This window comes from Artibeus jamaicensis, unplaced genomic scaffold (assembly GCF_021234435.1).
Source record: "Artibeus jamaicensis isolate MK-2021 breed Jamaican fruit bat unplaced genomic scaffold, CSHL_Jam_final scaffold_1019, whole genome shotgun sequence".
Classification (NCBI taxonomy): domain Eukaryota; kingdom Metazoa; phylum Chordata; class Mammalia; order Chiroptera; family Phyllostomidae; genus Artibeus; species Artibeus jamaicensis.
The window spans coordinates 31349152-31363961 of NW_026522025.1; the positions used below are offsets into that span (position 1 = coordinate 31349152).

Consider the following 14810-nt stretch of genomic DNA (forward strand, 5'->3'; position numbering starts at 1 on the left):
AACTGTAATAACTATTGTGATTTTTAACAAGCAGAGATATACTTTTAACTCATGTTTAATCACTTTACTTAAATAATTTTAACTTCAGTAATTTTAGTTTTATAATTTGTTAGGTCTCATGTTAACTACAAGATAAGATATCCTTTTTTCTCAACTAATTGATACAGAAGAGTTTAAAAAAAGAAAAGGAACTAGAATATTTGAATGCACAAGAGAACATAATCCTTTTTTCAGAATGTTTTTTAATGAAACAGATATTTGCAAAAATTAAAATATTATTTAAGATACTTTATATTTTGTTTATTTCAATGATAGATCAACTGAGATCTTTAGGGCTCACAGCAGTTTGGCTTTGGCCTGAGGGAACTGGGGAGAGTAAGATCCAAAAGTCTTCAGATAGGAGCTGAAAACTAGAAGGATAGGCTATATTGTAAAACTTCAGAGAGAAAATTCCAGCCTGGTAGGCTTATATACCGTTCTGATACTCAGTACCAACTAGTTTCAAGACTCATGCCACGGTACGCATTCCTCTCATCAGAAAGAGCAAAGCAAAAGTTCAAACCTACTGAAGGTCCTGGCTTTCCTCTTATGCCTGGTGGTCCTGGAAAGCCAGCAGCGCCCTAAGAGAAAAGAACAGTAGGGGGAAGAGAAAAGCTGTTAGGCCTTTTTGGGTACTGCAAATGGCATTTCTGTCAACAACAGATCCTACATGTCACAGTGGTCCTGTAAGATTGTTATGGAGCTGAAAAATTCCTGTTCCCCAAAGACGTCACAGCCATCCTAACACCACAGTGCAATGCATCCTTCCTGTTTGTGGTGATGCCGGTGTAAACAAACCTACTGCATGCCAGTTGTGTAAAAGTTTAGCACATGCAATTATGTATAATACATTCAATCTGATCATGATAACAAGTAACTATGTTGCTGGTTTATGTATTTGCTATACTATACCTTTTACTGTTATGTTAGAGTTTATTCTTTCTACTTATAAAAAATAGGACTGCTGTAAACAGTATGCATGTTATACCAGCAGCCTCATCCATCTTGTTTACTGAGTCTCTTGATTGCATTATTTTCTCTTGCATTTGATTTAATCTCATGTTCCTTTATAAATTTAGTGCAGTCTAAGTGTAGAGTAGTTTACAGTGACGTCCTAGGCCTTCATGTGCACTCACCACTCACTCACTGACTTGCAGGGGCAACTTACAGTCCTGTGAGCTCCATTCATGGTAGGGGCCCTGTACAGGTGTACCATTTTTATCTTTTATACTGTATTTTTATCGTACCTTCTCTGTTAAGTATGTTCAGATACATGAATACTGACCACTGTGTCGCAAGGGCCTATGGTATTAAGTAAAGGAGCACGCTGTACAGGTTTGTAGCCTACAAGCAGCAGGCAACAGTACTGAGGCTTGTGTAAATGCATCCTACAATGTCTGCACACGGAGAAAATGACCTAACATGCATTTCTCAGAATGTGTCCCTGTCATTGAGCAGCACATGACTATATTTTCAAGCTCCTTAAAGAGAATTCATGCCAGTATTCTTAAAAAACTGAGGAAACTTTTGCAAATGAGGAATATAAAACCACAATGATACCATGTCATAAAAAAATATATGGTTAAAATAATGACAACCTTTTTTTAAAAGAATTTGTACTTTTTTACTGGCTTAAAATTAATGGTAAAAAACAAGTTACCTTGTCTCCAGGATACCCTGGTTCTCCTGGCTCCCCTGCAAGGCCCTGTTCACCCTACAGAGCACATTTCACACAAAGACAGTTAAGCTTTGCAAACATGGTAGCATTAAAAGACAGCAAATATTAACAATAAAAGATTAATTTCTCTATTTTCTCTACTTCTGAGAAAAATTATATAATTGATAGTACATACTAGATCTCATATATTAAAACAAAATATTTTATAAGTTGTGCTGGCAACAAATGTAATAAGAAATTATTTCTATGATAATGTAAATATTTAAATCACCTTATCACCTTTGATTCCAGGTAGGCCCTTATTCCCTGAAAGACCCTAAAAAATAAAAGTGATATTTTGTGATATCATAGAGAAGTTAAAGTCAAATATCCAGTAGGCAAATAGATCCATACCTTTGGGCCAGGAATTCCAGAAGGTCCGATTGCTCCCACTGGGCCAACACTGCCCTGGAAAGCAATGAGAAAGAAAGGTATTCAATATCCAGCAACGTCAGAAAGAGAGTATGGTATCCCTGCCCGGGTAGCTCAGTTGGTCTGAGCACTGTCTCTATATATGCCAAGGTTGTGAGTTCAATCCCTGGTCAGGGCATATACAATGAAAGCAACCAATGAATGCACAAATAAGTAGAACAACAAGTTGATGTTTCTCTCTCTTTTTCTCTAAAATCAATAAATGAGAAAAAATTGAAGAGAATATGGTAAAATGAATGAATTAACCAACCCAGAACAGCTCATCTCACTAAGCTCCCACGTGTGCACGCTGTCTTCAACAACCTCTTTTTCTCTCCACCTTTAGAAAGTATACCCATCTTTCAAACTTCAGTAAAGTGCATCCTGTTTCCTGAAGCCTTCTCATACTGGTGTAGTCCACAAGGACCCTTTCTTTCCTTGAGCTCCTACGATACTTAATGTCCATGACATTCATCTTGAAATATTTTTCACTAGATAACATCTTGAAAACAGGGAAAATATTTTAGTGCCATGTTCCCAGGAAGAATTCAATAAATACTTTACATGAATGTCTCAGATTTTTATTTCAGTTATTTGGCAAATACACTTGGGCAGTTACTATGGGCCAGGACTTCCAATGATTTTATTTCATAATATGAATTTACAGAATGATAAAATTTACCATGATTTCAGGGATAACCTGAGTAGTCAACAAAAAGCTCTATTCTTCTAGGCTTATCTCATGCATTCATTATGGGACGTTTGTGAGCATAATAGGAAAAAGATAGTCATCAATGTCAAGGTTTTTAGTGTAATGCTCCAATGCAAGGTTCCTCAAAACCATTACTACCACCCTCATCTCTTACCAGCAAGAGAGTTAGAAAAACTTCTTCAACATGATGTCATATAAGACAAAGGACAACAGCAACGATAATGGTATTTGAAAACAAAACTTGAAAAAAATGGTGGACGTCTCTTGATGGTTTGGAGATCAGATATCATTTCTCTGTCACAGATGCCTTCATTTTACTTCTTTCTCTTGCTCCCTCTCTGTGCCTGGCTATCGTTTCATCATCCACCCTAAGAAACCAAGTTGCTTTAAACCTCTATCTTATAGCTTCAAAATGTTAAGGCAGTTTTAAATGTGTATTTGTGACAATCTTGACAATGTTGCCCCTTTTAGTTACAATGAACATTTCTTAGGATAGGATCCCGAGCGCTCACTACCAGGCCTCCACCAGCCCTTTCAGCCTCATCTCCTTCCATGTGTCTCCACCTCCCCTGTACTTGTCCCTCCTCCACATCCTGCACTCCAGCCACAACAGACTGTCTTCCACTCTCCGAAATACTCTCCCTTACTACATGCCCCAGCCTTTGGAGATATGTCTGTCTCTGCTGGAATACCCATCTACCACACCACTGAGTATACTGCACTATATACTTTTTTGCTCTACCTCGTGCCTGCAATCTGTGAGAGCAGAAGCATGTTTTACTCATTTTTTTCACTCTCCAAGACCCAACATGATAACTGGCACATAACTGTTTTGAAATAAAGTATGGATTGAATGCTGGAGGAATAAACTTTAATAATAAAATTAAAAACAGTGATTTCTAGAACTCCATCTCCCAACATAAGGGAGCATTTCTAATAGTCTATGTTTATATAATACAAATTTCAGAATGGAAAATATGACATCTTTACTTTTGGGTGAGCCCTAAAGTCTGTGAACTATAACTGAGATAAATGATTTCCAACTGCTTAATCCTGAAATACATGGAGCTGTGAGAGACAAAGTGTAATACTTTCCAACTTAATAAAGAGATATGCAATATTGATACATCACTGACAAATTCTGTCAAAAGGAAAAATTGTTCTTACAGTTACAGAGGCTGTTTTTTCCAGAATTCACAAATTTAAACTTATGATAGTATTAAAAATTCAACAAACGACTGTTTAGATATTACGCAGCAAACATCTTTGTAGGTATATAAAGAACTACTTTTTGTAAAAAACATTTTATTTATTTATTTTGAAAAAGAGGGGAAGGGAAGGAGAAGGAGAAAAAATGATGTGAGAGAGAAACATCAATTGGTTGCCTCCTGCATGTGCCCCCACTGGGGACAGAACCTGCCACCCAGGCATGTGGCCTGGCCATGAATCGAACTGGCGACCCTTCACTCTGCAGTACAACAGCTAACCAGCTGAGCCACACTGGTCATGCTGCAAAGACACAGCTTATAAGCAAATATTTCTTTGTCATCCTATTGTTTTTTCTACAGGCAATATAATATTAAATTCTATTTCAGTAAATGTAGTCTAAGATCTTCAGATAAATGTACTTTATACGCATAATATCCTATTTAGCTTTTTAGAGGTTCTAAAAATCACAAAGCAGTAGTAAGTTTTGGAAGATATCAAAAAACATATATATATATTTAAGTGGCTTAGTAAAACAGGGATTAAAAAGTAAAATGGTATTAGTATAGAACTTTCTAAAAAACATCAAATGTTTTGTGTCGTATCATGACTTCTGTGGAAAACCTTATTCTGAAAAACTATAGTCTAATGAAAGTTATCCATGATAACTCAAGAGCAGTTTTTTAAAAAGCTTTTATTTATTTAGTTTTAGACAGAGGAGGAAGGAGGGAGAAAAAGAGGGACAGAAACATCAGTGTGTGGTTGCCTCTTGCACACCCTGCACCGGAGACCTGGCCCACAACCTAGGCATGTGTCCTGACTGGGAATCGAACTGGCAGCCCTTTGCTTCACAGGTCCATGCTCAATCCACCGAGCGACACCAACTAGGGCTCAAGAGCAGTTTTTAGTTCCACAAAGATAACCTGAAGGTCCTTAGCAATTCCTACCTACCACACTCCTCTTCCACGAGAAGATGAAGTAGAGAGAAGACAATAATTTTGTGCATGGGAGCTTAGCTGAGAGTGTCTGGGATATAACAACAGAAGAAGAAGAGCCTCCCACACAGTGATACATAACAGAGAACTTCTGAGTCAAATGAAGTAAAAAAAAAAATAGAGACTCAAGGATAGGTTCTTTATATAAAAATAGCAGCCACTGGCCAATTAGAGTTCATATGAGTGAGTACATTGTGGAAAAGGCTGTAAGTTCCATATTGGGCTTTTGAACCATACCCATCAGCACTCACAGGAGATAATCACAGCCATTAACTAATAAATCAAATGACAATAACAATCTACTATATGGAACAATAATTTGGAAAAATCAGTATCATCTCATCAGAAACTAAACTTGCCAGAAGGGAACACCTGAGAGATAAAGCAGAAGCTGCGGTTCTGGGCATAGTGAGGGCAGATAAACTGTTGACTATATAGTTCTTTAGTGTGTATAGTTCCACATCTCTCTCAAGTATCTTCAAAATGCCACTTCCTTCCTTCCTGCTCTCATGCCCCCAACCTCCCAGGCTGCAATCCTGCTTCTCTTTCCATCGCCCAAATGTTCCACTTCCCCCCTCTCCTGTCTCAGAGCCCTTCAGCCTTTTCTACTCCACCCCATTTGTGCACAATCTCCAAGACGCAGCTTAAATGACATCTCCTTTGTGATGCCCACTCTAAATCCCAGAGATAATACAAGTTGCTGCTTTCTCGGTGGCTTTATTTTAGTCCACAATAGCAGTCATCATGTTGTATGATAGTGCTTTTTTTTTAGTTCTATGCCACTAGATTATAATCATTGCCAAGAACAGGAGTTATAATTTGTTCATATGTTTAGGCCTAGCATCTGATTCAGCACTTGATACAGAGTAGGTGTTCACATTATTTTGATTAAAAATTTAATAAACATAAAATAGGGAGTAATACCTGCTCTATTTACTTTATAAAAGAGATACGCATGTAAAAGTATTTTGTAGAGTGCAAAACACTATCTATGTCAGTGTAGAAGAAGAAGATATGAGGACTACAAAGACGATTGTTAGTGTCATTAGCCATTTTAATTCTTGTGGAATATTTCCCATTTACCGAAGGGTGAGTGGAGAAAGAGAAAGGACAGAAAACCCAGTTATTGCACTGAGCACTAGTATGTGTCAGGCACCGTGCTCTGTCCTGGAACTGAAAAATGAGTAAGAGTTAACTCTTAGGCAGAAAAGCAGAGGTAGACAAACAAGGCAGACAAGCGCAACGGCCCTCTGGCAGGGAGGCTGCGTGACACCCGGGAACGAGCGGTTTGTTACTGCACACAGGTTATGTGCTGAAGATGCAGGCAAAAACAAAAGTCTGGACATCTTAGGCCATGATAAGAATTTTGGTCTCAATCTTAAGCATAATAACAGCGGCTTTTGAGCTAACCAACATAATGCTAAGAGGCTAAATGAAGGCACAAAGAGTAACTTTGGAACCCCGCTCCCTTCCCCTCTTTCTTTTCTGTCCCCATCGATAAGACCACTGACTGCCACCTACAGGTTTAACCCCATGCTAAGTTCTGAGGGAAAAAATGGTCCTTTGGCTTTACCTTTACATAGAGCTTCTCATGAAGCCTAACAAACTCTCATCTGATAGTATACACTTTAAGGTAATATAATTTTTAAGAAGGTGTCACAGTACAAAAGATAAATTTTGGACTCTGGCTAAAGATCACGTGACTTCAAATTCAGGCTCAACATTTATGAGCTAAGTGGTATTGTGTCATTCTGAGAGTTAAATGGCATAACACATTTCCATTTAGTTTTTTCCATAGAAAACACTACATAAAAGTGAGCTGTTATTGCTAATTTTATTATTGTTACTACATTACTATTGGATAAGAGAATAGGTTAAAGGTCTTACACTCTCTCAGGTTCTTGGACTCTCAGTTCTATACTCCTGCTATCCCAAAATGGAAAGATAAAACTTGTTATTCTGATTTTTAGCATTGTTCCAATAACTGAACTTCTGACATATTCCTTTGGCCAAGGTGTCACCTTCGGCCTTGGTGTAGTTAAAGTGGGGGAAAACATTAAATTTGGAGTCAGAAGACCTGTGTTCAAGTTCAAACTAAAAATATTATGGCTATAATTTATGGCATAGAGCTCTATAGAGTTTTAGTTACCTACTTCGCATGTTAGAGTAAGCTCCAAATTGATTTTTAAGAAAAACTTTATCTCTGCCAATGGTCATATCCTACTTTTATATGGATATAAATAGTTTACTTTTAAGATTCTATTTTCATTAAGGTCCTTATATTTCACTAAGTATTTCAATTTTACCTTTAGCTCAGATGAATGTTAAAGAACATAGTTCTGAATGAATATATAACATATCTGCAATTCATATCACTGTCATTAACCATTAGCTTGGCTGGGAGAAATGTATTTGTGAAGATATGTCAGAAATAGCAGTCTGTTCACTCCAATGAATAATCTAAAATTATCAGAAAGCTACATATCTATATACATTGTTTTGGCCTCCACAGAATAGGTTATAGTAGACTGTGCTTTGCCTACATAAGACACTCGAGTGAAACTCAAAGATTTGAAATCACTGCATATAAACTGATTAAGTGGACAAACAAGACAGTCAGATATTTTAGTATAATAAATAAACTACAGATTTAAATGTTCAATGGCACTGGTGATGTTCTGTCCCTACCTTTAGTTCAGGATGGTTTTCCTAACTAATTATTCGATTTTATTCCATATGTAAAGTCTACATATGCCATGTTTTTTGTTCAGAACTGTCTGTCTGTCCAGATTAGATGGTCGGAAAGACTCTCAAAGGAAACAAACGGCTGTTTAGAATAATGTCATACTTCTGAAGAAACCGGTTTTATAAAACTATTTTGTTTATTTTTAGGGAGAAAGGAAGGGACAGAATAAGAGGGGAAGAGAAACATCGATGTGAGAGAGAAACATCAAACTACTGTCTCCTATAAAAGCCCCAGCTGGGGACCAAAGCTGCCACCCAGGCACGTGTCCTGACTAGGGATTGAACTGGCAACCGTTCACTTTGCCAAATGATGCCCACCCAACTGAGCCAGCCACACTGGTCAGGGTGAAGAAACTGGTTCTTGATTAAGTAACATTTAATGAGACAGACATAAATACATATGTACACATAAACCTGTAGAAATGTATTTTAGCTTACCATAAAATATAATTTTTGATTCATACTATTAGTCTAATTTGCATTAGGAAATTACACACGGGCAAGGTATAAATCCAACAATGACACTAAACTCATTTTTCTAAAGTTTTAAAACATATCCAACAAGCATAAATTCACAAGGAAATATTTTATAAGAATGAAGATATCTGATACTCACTCTAAGCCCGGGAAACCCAGGAGGACCAATGCCACCTACAAGTCCCTAAGGAAAAGAAATGTGCATGATTGGTTAAAGGGGACTCCAGAACACTAAGTGTATTTTCTGAAGATGGAGACAAAATTATTTAGAAAAAAATATATCAAATTTTAACAACCTCTACAGCTAATTTCTAAAACTTCCCTACTCTCATGCATGCTCTTAAGAAGTATAAATCTCTGGTCGTAGTTTATATTCCTCAGAAATGCTCCTGGCTTCATGCTTTTGGCTGCTAGGACTACCACCCAGCCTAGGTAGAGCTTTCTCTCTGTATCCTATGTACCTAATACAGAAAATAAGTCCCATTCATAATCAGCATCAAAGACATAACTAGTCTATATAGTGTATAAAAAGACAGGTGGTCTGATGATTTAAAGCACTATCAACTCTTTTGAAGCACATTATTTAATATCTCTAAACATGAGTTTTGTCATTACCAAACAGGAATAATATTTGTTCTCATTGTAAAGATCACAATTAAAATGATCATATATAGAAGTTTTAAAATGTTTCATAAAGCACTATACAAATGTAAGAAATCACCAACATTGTTATATTATTTATGTGACATTTTAAATTCCCAGCAGTATTGTTTCCAGTTGATTTGCAATTGGTCTTTGTGATGGTCTTTTGAACTCAACATTATAGTCTTTATAATCCACTACATATCTGTGTTATATTATTTACATAATATAAGGTTCAAGAAGAGTCTCTTATTTTTTTGTATTTCAAATTGTTTAAGTAAAGATATAGTATTAAATATAGAGAAGTATAAATCAGTAAATTGAAAACATCTAGTCTATTCTTACATTTTAAAGATTCTTAAAGACTCAAAATGCTCTTCAAGAAGCAATAGGGAGGGGGGAAGGGAAGGCGTATTAGGGAAAAGGTACAGGGAATAAAAAGCATAATTGGCAGGTACAAAATGGACAGGGGGTGGTTAAGAATAATATAGGAAATGCAGAAGCCAAAGAACTTATACACATGACCATGGACATGAACTAAGGGGGATTGCTGGAGGGAGCGGGGTGCAGGGTGGAGGGGAATAAAGGGGAGAAAAAAATTAGACAAATAGAATAAACAACAAAATATATTAAAAAATAAAATAAAATAAAGAGCAGATTTCAAAAAGTTTTAAATATTGCAGGAGTCCAACCCCAACAAATTTCATGTATATTTAACTGAGAAAATATTTAATAAGGTCACACTTATTTAATACTTAAGCTTCACACTAGGCATGCAAGTCATGTGCCTTATAATGACGATTCAGTCAAGAATGAACTGCACATACGACAGTAATATACCACACAGCCAAGGTATGTAGTAGGCTATACCATTTAGGTTTGTGTAAGTGCACTTTATATGTTCACACAATGACGAATCATCTAACGATGCATATCACAAAACATATCCCTGTCCTTAAGTGGCACATATCTAAACATAAATGGTATTAAAGCAAAAAAGTACGTAATGCTCACTTTATTATGCTTGAAATGGGAAGCTTCCCAGAGTCATGGGCAAGAATTAGATAGTAAATATTCTACTTAGGATACCATTATAATAAAAATTTGGCTAAATTCACTAAATAACCTAATACAGTTATAATTTATAAAAAGAAGAAACTATTTTCCAAATATTTTAGTTTAAGAACAAATGCTAGTATTTACATATGTATAAATATAGAAACTATTCCTAATTTAGACTATAAGAATTTTGTGGTTGACTCTAATTTTACCTTAAAATTCTGCAAAAAAAATGTGTACATGCCATAAATTGGGGGAATAGCTACTGGATGCTTTTTGAGAGCAAAAAATGAAGGGACATCTACCTACACAATAGTATGAAAAAACAGCAATCCATCATTATTCTTTGATGATATAATTAAAACCATTTTGAATGGTGGCTTCCTAATCTGAACATAGATACCTGAACAATCCCAAAGGAGATTTCTCTATAAAATATTCAAAAGGTTAATCAATGACATATTTGAGTCCAAAAGAACAGTCATTGAATGCACAATTTTACACGAGGCTTGTTAGCCCTTCATGTACATGAAAAGCTTCCTTCCCCCTCCCACCTCAATATGCAAGACAGTATTGTGATCATATATTTCTAATATTTACCTAAGCAGTCACATTTAACATGGTCAAAATACTGTCAGTGACTGTCTGTCAAGATACAGTTTATTCATTAAATATTTTTAGTTTATCTCTCCTATTGTAAAATACAAATTGGAATGTGCACAGTGGTACCGAACCAGGCCACAGTGCTTACTCATGAATATGGTAATGAGGCAGGCAAGTGCAGTTGCTGTGCAGTCTAAGCAGTATTAGACTGCAAGGTCGGACCCTCACAATTTACTCACAGGACTCCCATCAGGACCAGCAGGGCCTCTCTCGCCAAAGTCACCTGGAAAACCCTGGCCCAGGGAAAGAGAAAGAAATGTTGTTAAAACTAAAATAGATAAAGAATTCCATTTTGCTGTGCTTTCTGCTAAGAAATTTAGTAATAGGAGATATTTATTTTCTAATCCTTAAATGGTAGTACAACAAAAATATGTGTTTGTTTTGCATAATACTTTACCGATATGGTTAGTACAGTATTTCTCTATTTCATAAAAATTATTTCACATGCCATATAATATGTACAGAAAGCTAAGCTGGAGAAAATGGAAATTTGTTCATCATTATATAAAAATCATTGAATGAGGGAAACATAACCAAGACTTCTAGCTGACCAATCCATTACGTCTGCTACTTCCTGCTGTTCCCCTACTCACACCACGGAGACCACAAAGCACGTGCTAGCACACATACCACATGTTAAGGGCTTTTTCCACATTATTAGATCTATATTCCTTCATTTCATCTTCACACAGGATGAATGAATGAGAACTAATATTTTTACTTTTCAGTTGAGGCAATTAAAGCACAGACAGGTTAAGTCACTCGAACCTACTATGATGGCTAGGACTGAGAACTGAGTAGTCCGTCTGATCACAGAGTCAGTGTTCTATTTCTGCTCTGCTGTGCTGAACACTGTTAACTCCCAATTACAAGATACAATATAATGTGCAAAAAAAACCATTTAAGTGCAATTTTATTGGGGGAAGGCATAATGCACATAAACACTGCAGACATAAAATGTGGTGCCAATGAAAATGAAGCTTTCCAAATGCCTACTGAGAATTCTACATTGTAAAATCAAGAAGACTAGTAAAGTAACACACTTTCTCATTATGAATTCTATGGTAAAGTAATAACTCAGTCACTCTTACTTTATATATTACAGTTTTTCTCTAAAGATTTACCACTGAATTTACCAGGCTACTTTAAAAATGATTTATAAAACTTACTGTAAACACTTTAATATTTTTTATTTTAAAATATTTGTAAGGCTAACAAAAATAGTACTACATTGTTAGATTCTTATACTTTTTAAAATTGTCGTTCAATTAAAGTTTTCTACATTTCCCCCCATTAGTCTCCCCTGCCCTACTCACTTCCACCTCCCACATTCAATCCTCCCTCCCCACATGGACTTTGTCAATGGGTCCTTTATACATGTTTCTTGATGATCCTTCCCTTCTTCGCTTCATTATCTCCATCCCCTCTCCCCTGTGGTCACTGTCAGTTTGTTTCTTATTTCCATGTCTCTGGCTTTATTTTGTTCACTTGTTTGTTTTGTTGATTAGGTTCCACTTACAGGTGAGATCATATGGTATTTGTCTTTCACCATCTGGCTTATTTCAGTCAGTACAATGCTCCCCAGTTCCATCAATGCTGTCAAAAAAGGAAGGAGCTCCTTCTTTCTTTCTGCCGTGTAGTATTCCATTGTGTAAATGTACCATAGTTTTTTGATCCATTTATTTACTAATGGGCACCTACGTTGCTTCCAGCACTTGGCTATTGTAAATTGTGCTGCTATGAACATTGGAGTGCATACATTGTTTTGAATTGGTGTTTCAGGATTCTTAGGGTATACTCCCAGCAGTGGAATTACTGGGTCAAAAGGCAGTTCCAATTTTAGTTTTGTGAAGAAATTTGATATTTTTTTTTACAGTGGCTGCACCAGACTGCATTCCCACCAACAGTGTACTAGGGTTCCCTTTTCTCCACAACCTCACCACTTTTTCCATTTTTGATTTGTTTATGATGGCCATTCTGACTGCTGTGAAGTGGTATCTTACTATAGTTTTAATTTTCATCTCTCTGATGGCTAGTGATGCTGAGCATTGTTTCATATGTCTCTGGGCCCTCTGTATGTCCTCCTTAGAGACATGTCTGTTCAGGTTCTTTGCCCATTTTTATTTGGGTTGTTTGTCTTCCTGGAATGGAGTTGTGTGAGCTCTTTATATATTCTGGAGATCAAACCCTTGTCTGAGATATCATTGGCAAATACGTTGTCCCATAAGGTTGCTTCCCTTTTCATTTTGCTCATGTTTTCTTTAGCTGTGCAAAATCTTTTTATCTTGATGAACTTCCATTTGTTTATTCTTTGTTTTATGTTCCTTGCTCTAGGGGACATATTAGTGGAAATACTGCTACATGGAATATCTGAAATTTCCCTGCCTATGTTCTCCTCCAGGATTTTTATGGTGTCATGACTTACATTTAAGTCTTTTATCCACCTTGAATTTATTTTTGTGTATGGTGTAAGTTGGTGGTTGAGTTTTTTTTGCATGTAGCTGTCCAGATCTCCCAACATCATTTGTTGAAAAGGTTATTTTTACTCCATTTTATGCTTGTGCCCTCTTTTCCAATTAATTGATCATAAAGACATGGGTTTATTCTGAGCTCTTTATTCTGTTCCATTGATCTATGTGTCTGTTCTTATGCCAGTTACCAGACTGTTGTCGTTACAGTGGCCTTGTAATACAGTTTGATATCAGGTATTGTGATCCCTCCTACTTTGTTCTTCTTTCTCAAAATTGCTGAGGCTATTCGGGGTTGTTTATAGTTCCATATAAATTTTTGAAATGTTTTTTCTATACCTATGAAATATGTCATTGGTATTCTAATGGAGATTGCACTGAATCTGTAAATTGCTTTGAGTAGTATGGACATTTTGATTATGTTAATTCTTCCAATCCTTGAACATGGTGTATGCTTCCACTTATTTGTGTCTTCCTTAATTTCTTTCTTCAGTGTTGTGTAGTTTCCTGAGTACAGGTCTTTTACCTCCTTGGTTAAGTTTATTCCTAGGTACTTCATTTTTCTTTTTGCTATAGCAAATGGGATTTTTTTCCTGATCTCTGTTTCTGGTATTTCACTGTTGGTTTACAAAAATGCCTTCAATTTTTAAATATTGACTTTTTATTCTGCTGCTTTGCCAAATTCACTTATTAGGTCAAGTAGTTTTTTGGTGGAGCCTATAGGGTTTTCTATGTACACTATCATGTCATATGCAAACAAAGACAATTTTACTTCCTTTTTTTCAATTTGGATACTTTTTATTCCTTTTCTTGTCAGATCTCTGTGGCTAGATACTGTGTTAAATAGAAGTGGTGAAATTGGTCACCCTTGTCTTGTTCCTGATCTTAATGGGAAAGCTTTTAGTTTTTGCCTATTGAGTATGATGTTTTCTGTAGGTTTCTCATATATGGTCTTTGTTATATTGAGGTATGCTCCCTCTATTCCCAGTTTGTTGAGGGTTTTTTTTTTTTATCATAAATGGGTGCTGTACCTTATCACATACCTTTCCTGCATCTATTGAAATGATCTTGTGATTTTTATTTTTCCTTTTGTTTATGCGATGGATTACATTTATTGATTTATAAATATTGTTAAGATTCTTATAAACTCTTCATTTAGGGACCCCAGTATAAAATATTACTTGTCAACAGATTGACAAAAGTCATTCATTCACTAGTACAAGTACAAATGGGCTAAGTTTAAAAGATGATTTAGCAATTGAAATTTTATGCTATTTCTAAGACATGGTTAACTCATACCAAAAGCAGTTTCTCCTATTCTGTAATCAGAGGATAATGCAAAAACTACCCATGCAGTCAAACATATTGCAGACGTACTCCCTTTAAAGTCAGTTGAGGTTCAGGCAGGTATTTTGCTTTCATTGTCTTTGGAAGTCAAAGTGTGTTGTTAACAAGCTCACAAATCTGTTGCACTATTCAAGTCAGTATGTACTAATATGAGTATTTGAAAACATTTATGACCCATGGGTAATGGAAAAAGTGGAGGAAAAATACTGTAGTAAGTCTGAAACATAAGAGATGATTGATTTGTAGATAGATCATAAGTAGATTTCCCATAAACCTCAGTGAAATAATAAAGAATGAGAGGCACATTGCATAATTACATTAATGTAAAA

The 14810-nt window shown here is 36.0% G+C and overlaps 1 protein-coding gene across 1 annotated transcript in view; it reads right to left on the reverse strand.

Moving 5' to 3' along the window:
* Positions 1 to 14810, reverse strand: part of COL24A1 (collagen type XXIV alpha 1 chain) — a 346701-nt gene that overhangs the window by 231044 nt on the left and 100847 nt on the right. The window contains exons 13-18 of the mRNA XM_053655519.1: positions 10846 to 10899; positions 8442 to 8486; positions 2111 to 2164; positions 1989 to 2033; positions 1700 to 1753; positions 567 to 620 (exon numbers count right to left, since the gene is read on the reverse strand). Of these exons, the coding sequence (XP_053511494.1) occupies positions 567 to 620; positions 1700 to 1753; positions 1989 to 2033; positions 2111 to 2164; positions 8442 to 8486; positions 10846 to 10899 (306 nt within the window). The remainder of the gene's footprint in view (positions 1 to 566; positions 621 to 1699; positions 1754 to 1988; positions 2034 to 2110; positions 2165 to 8441; positions 8487 to 10845; positions 10900 to 14810) is intronic.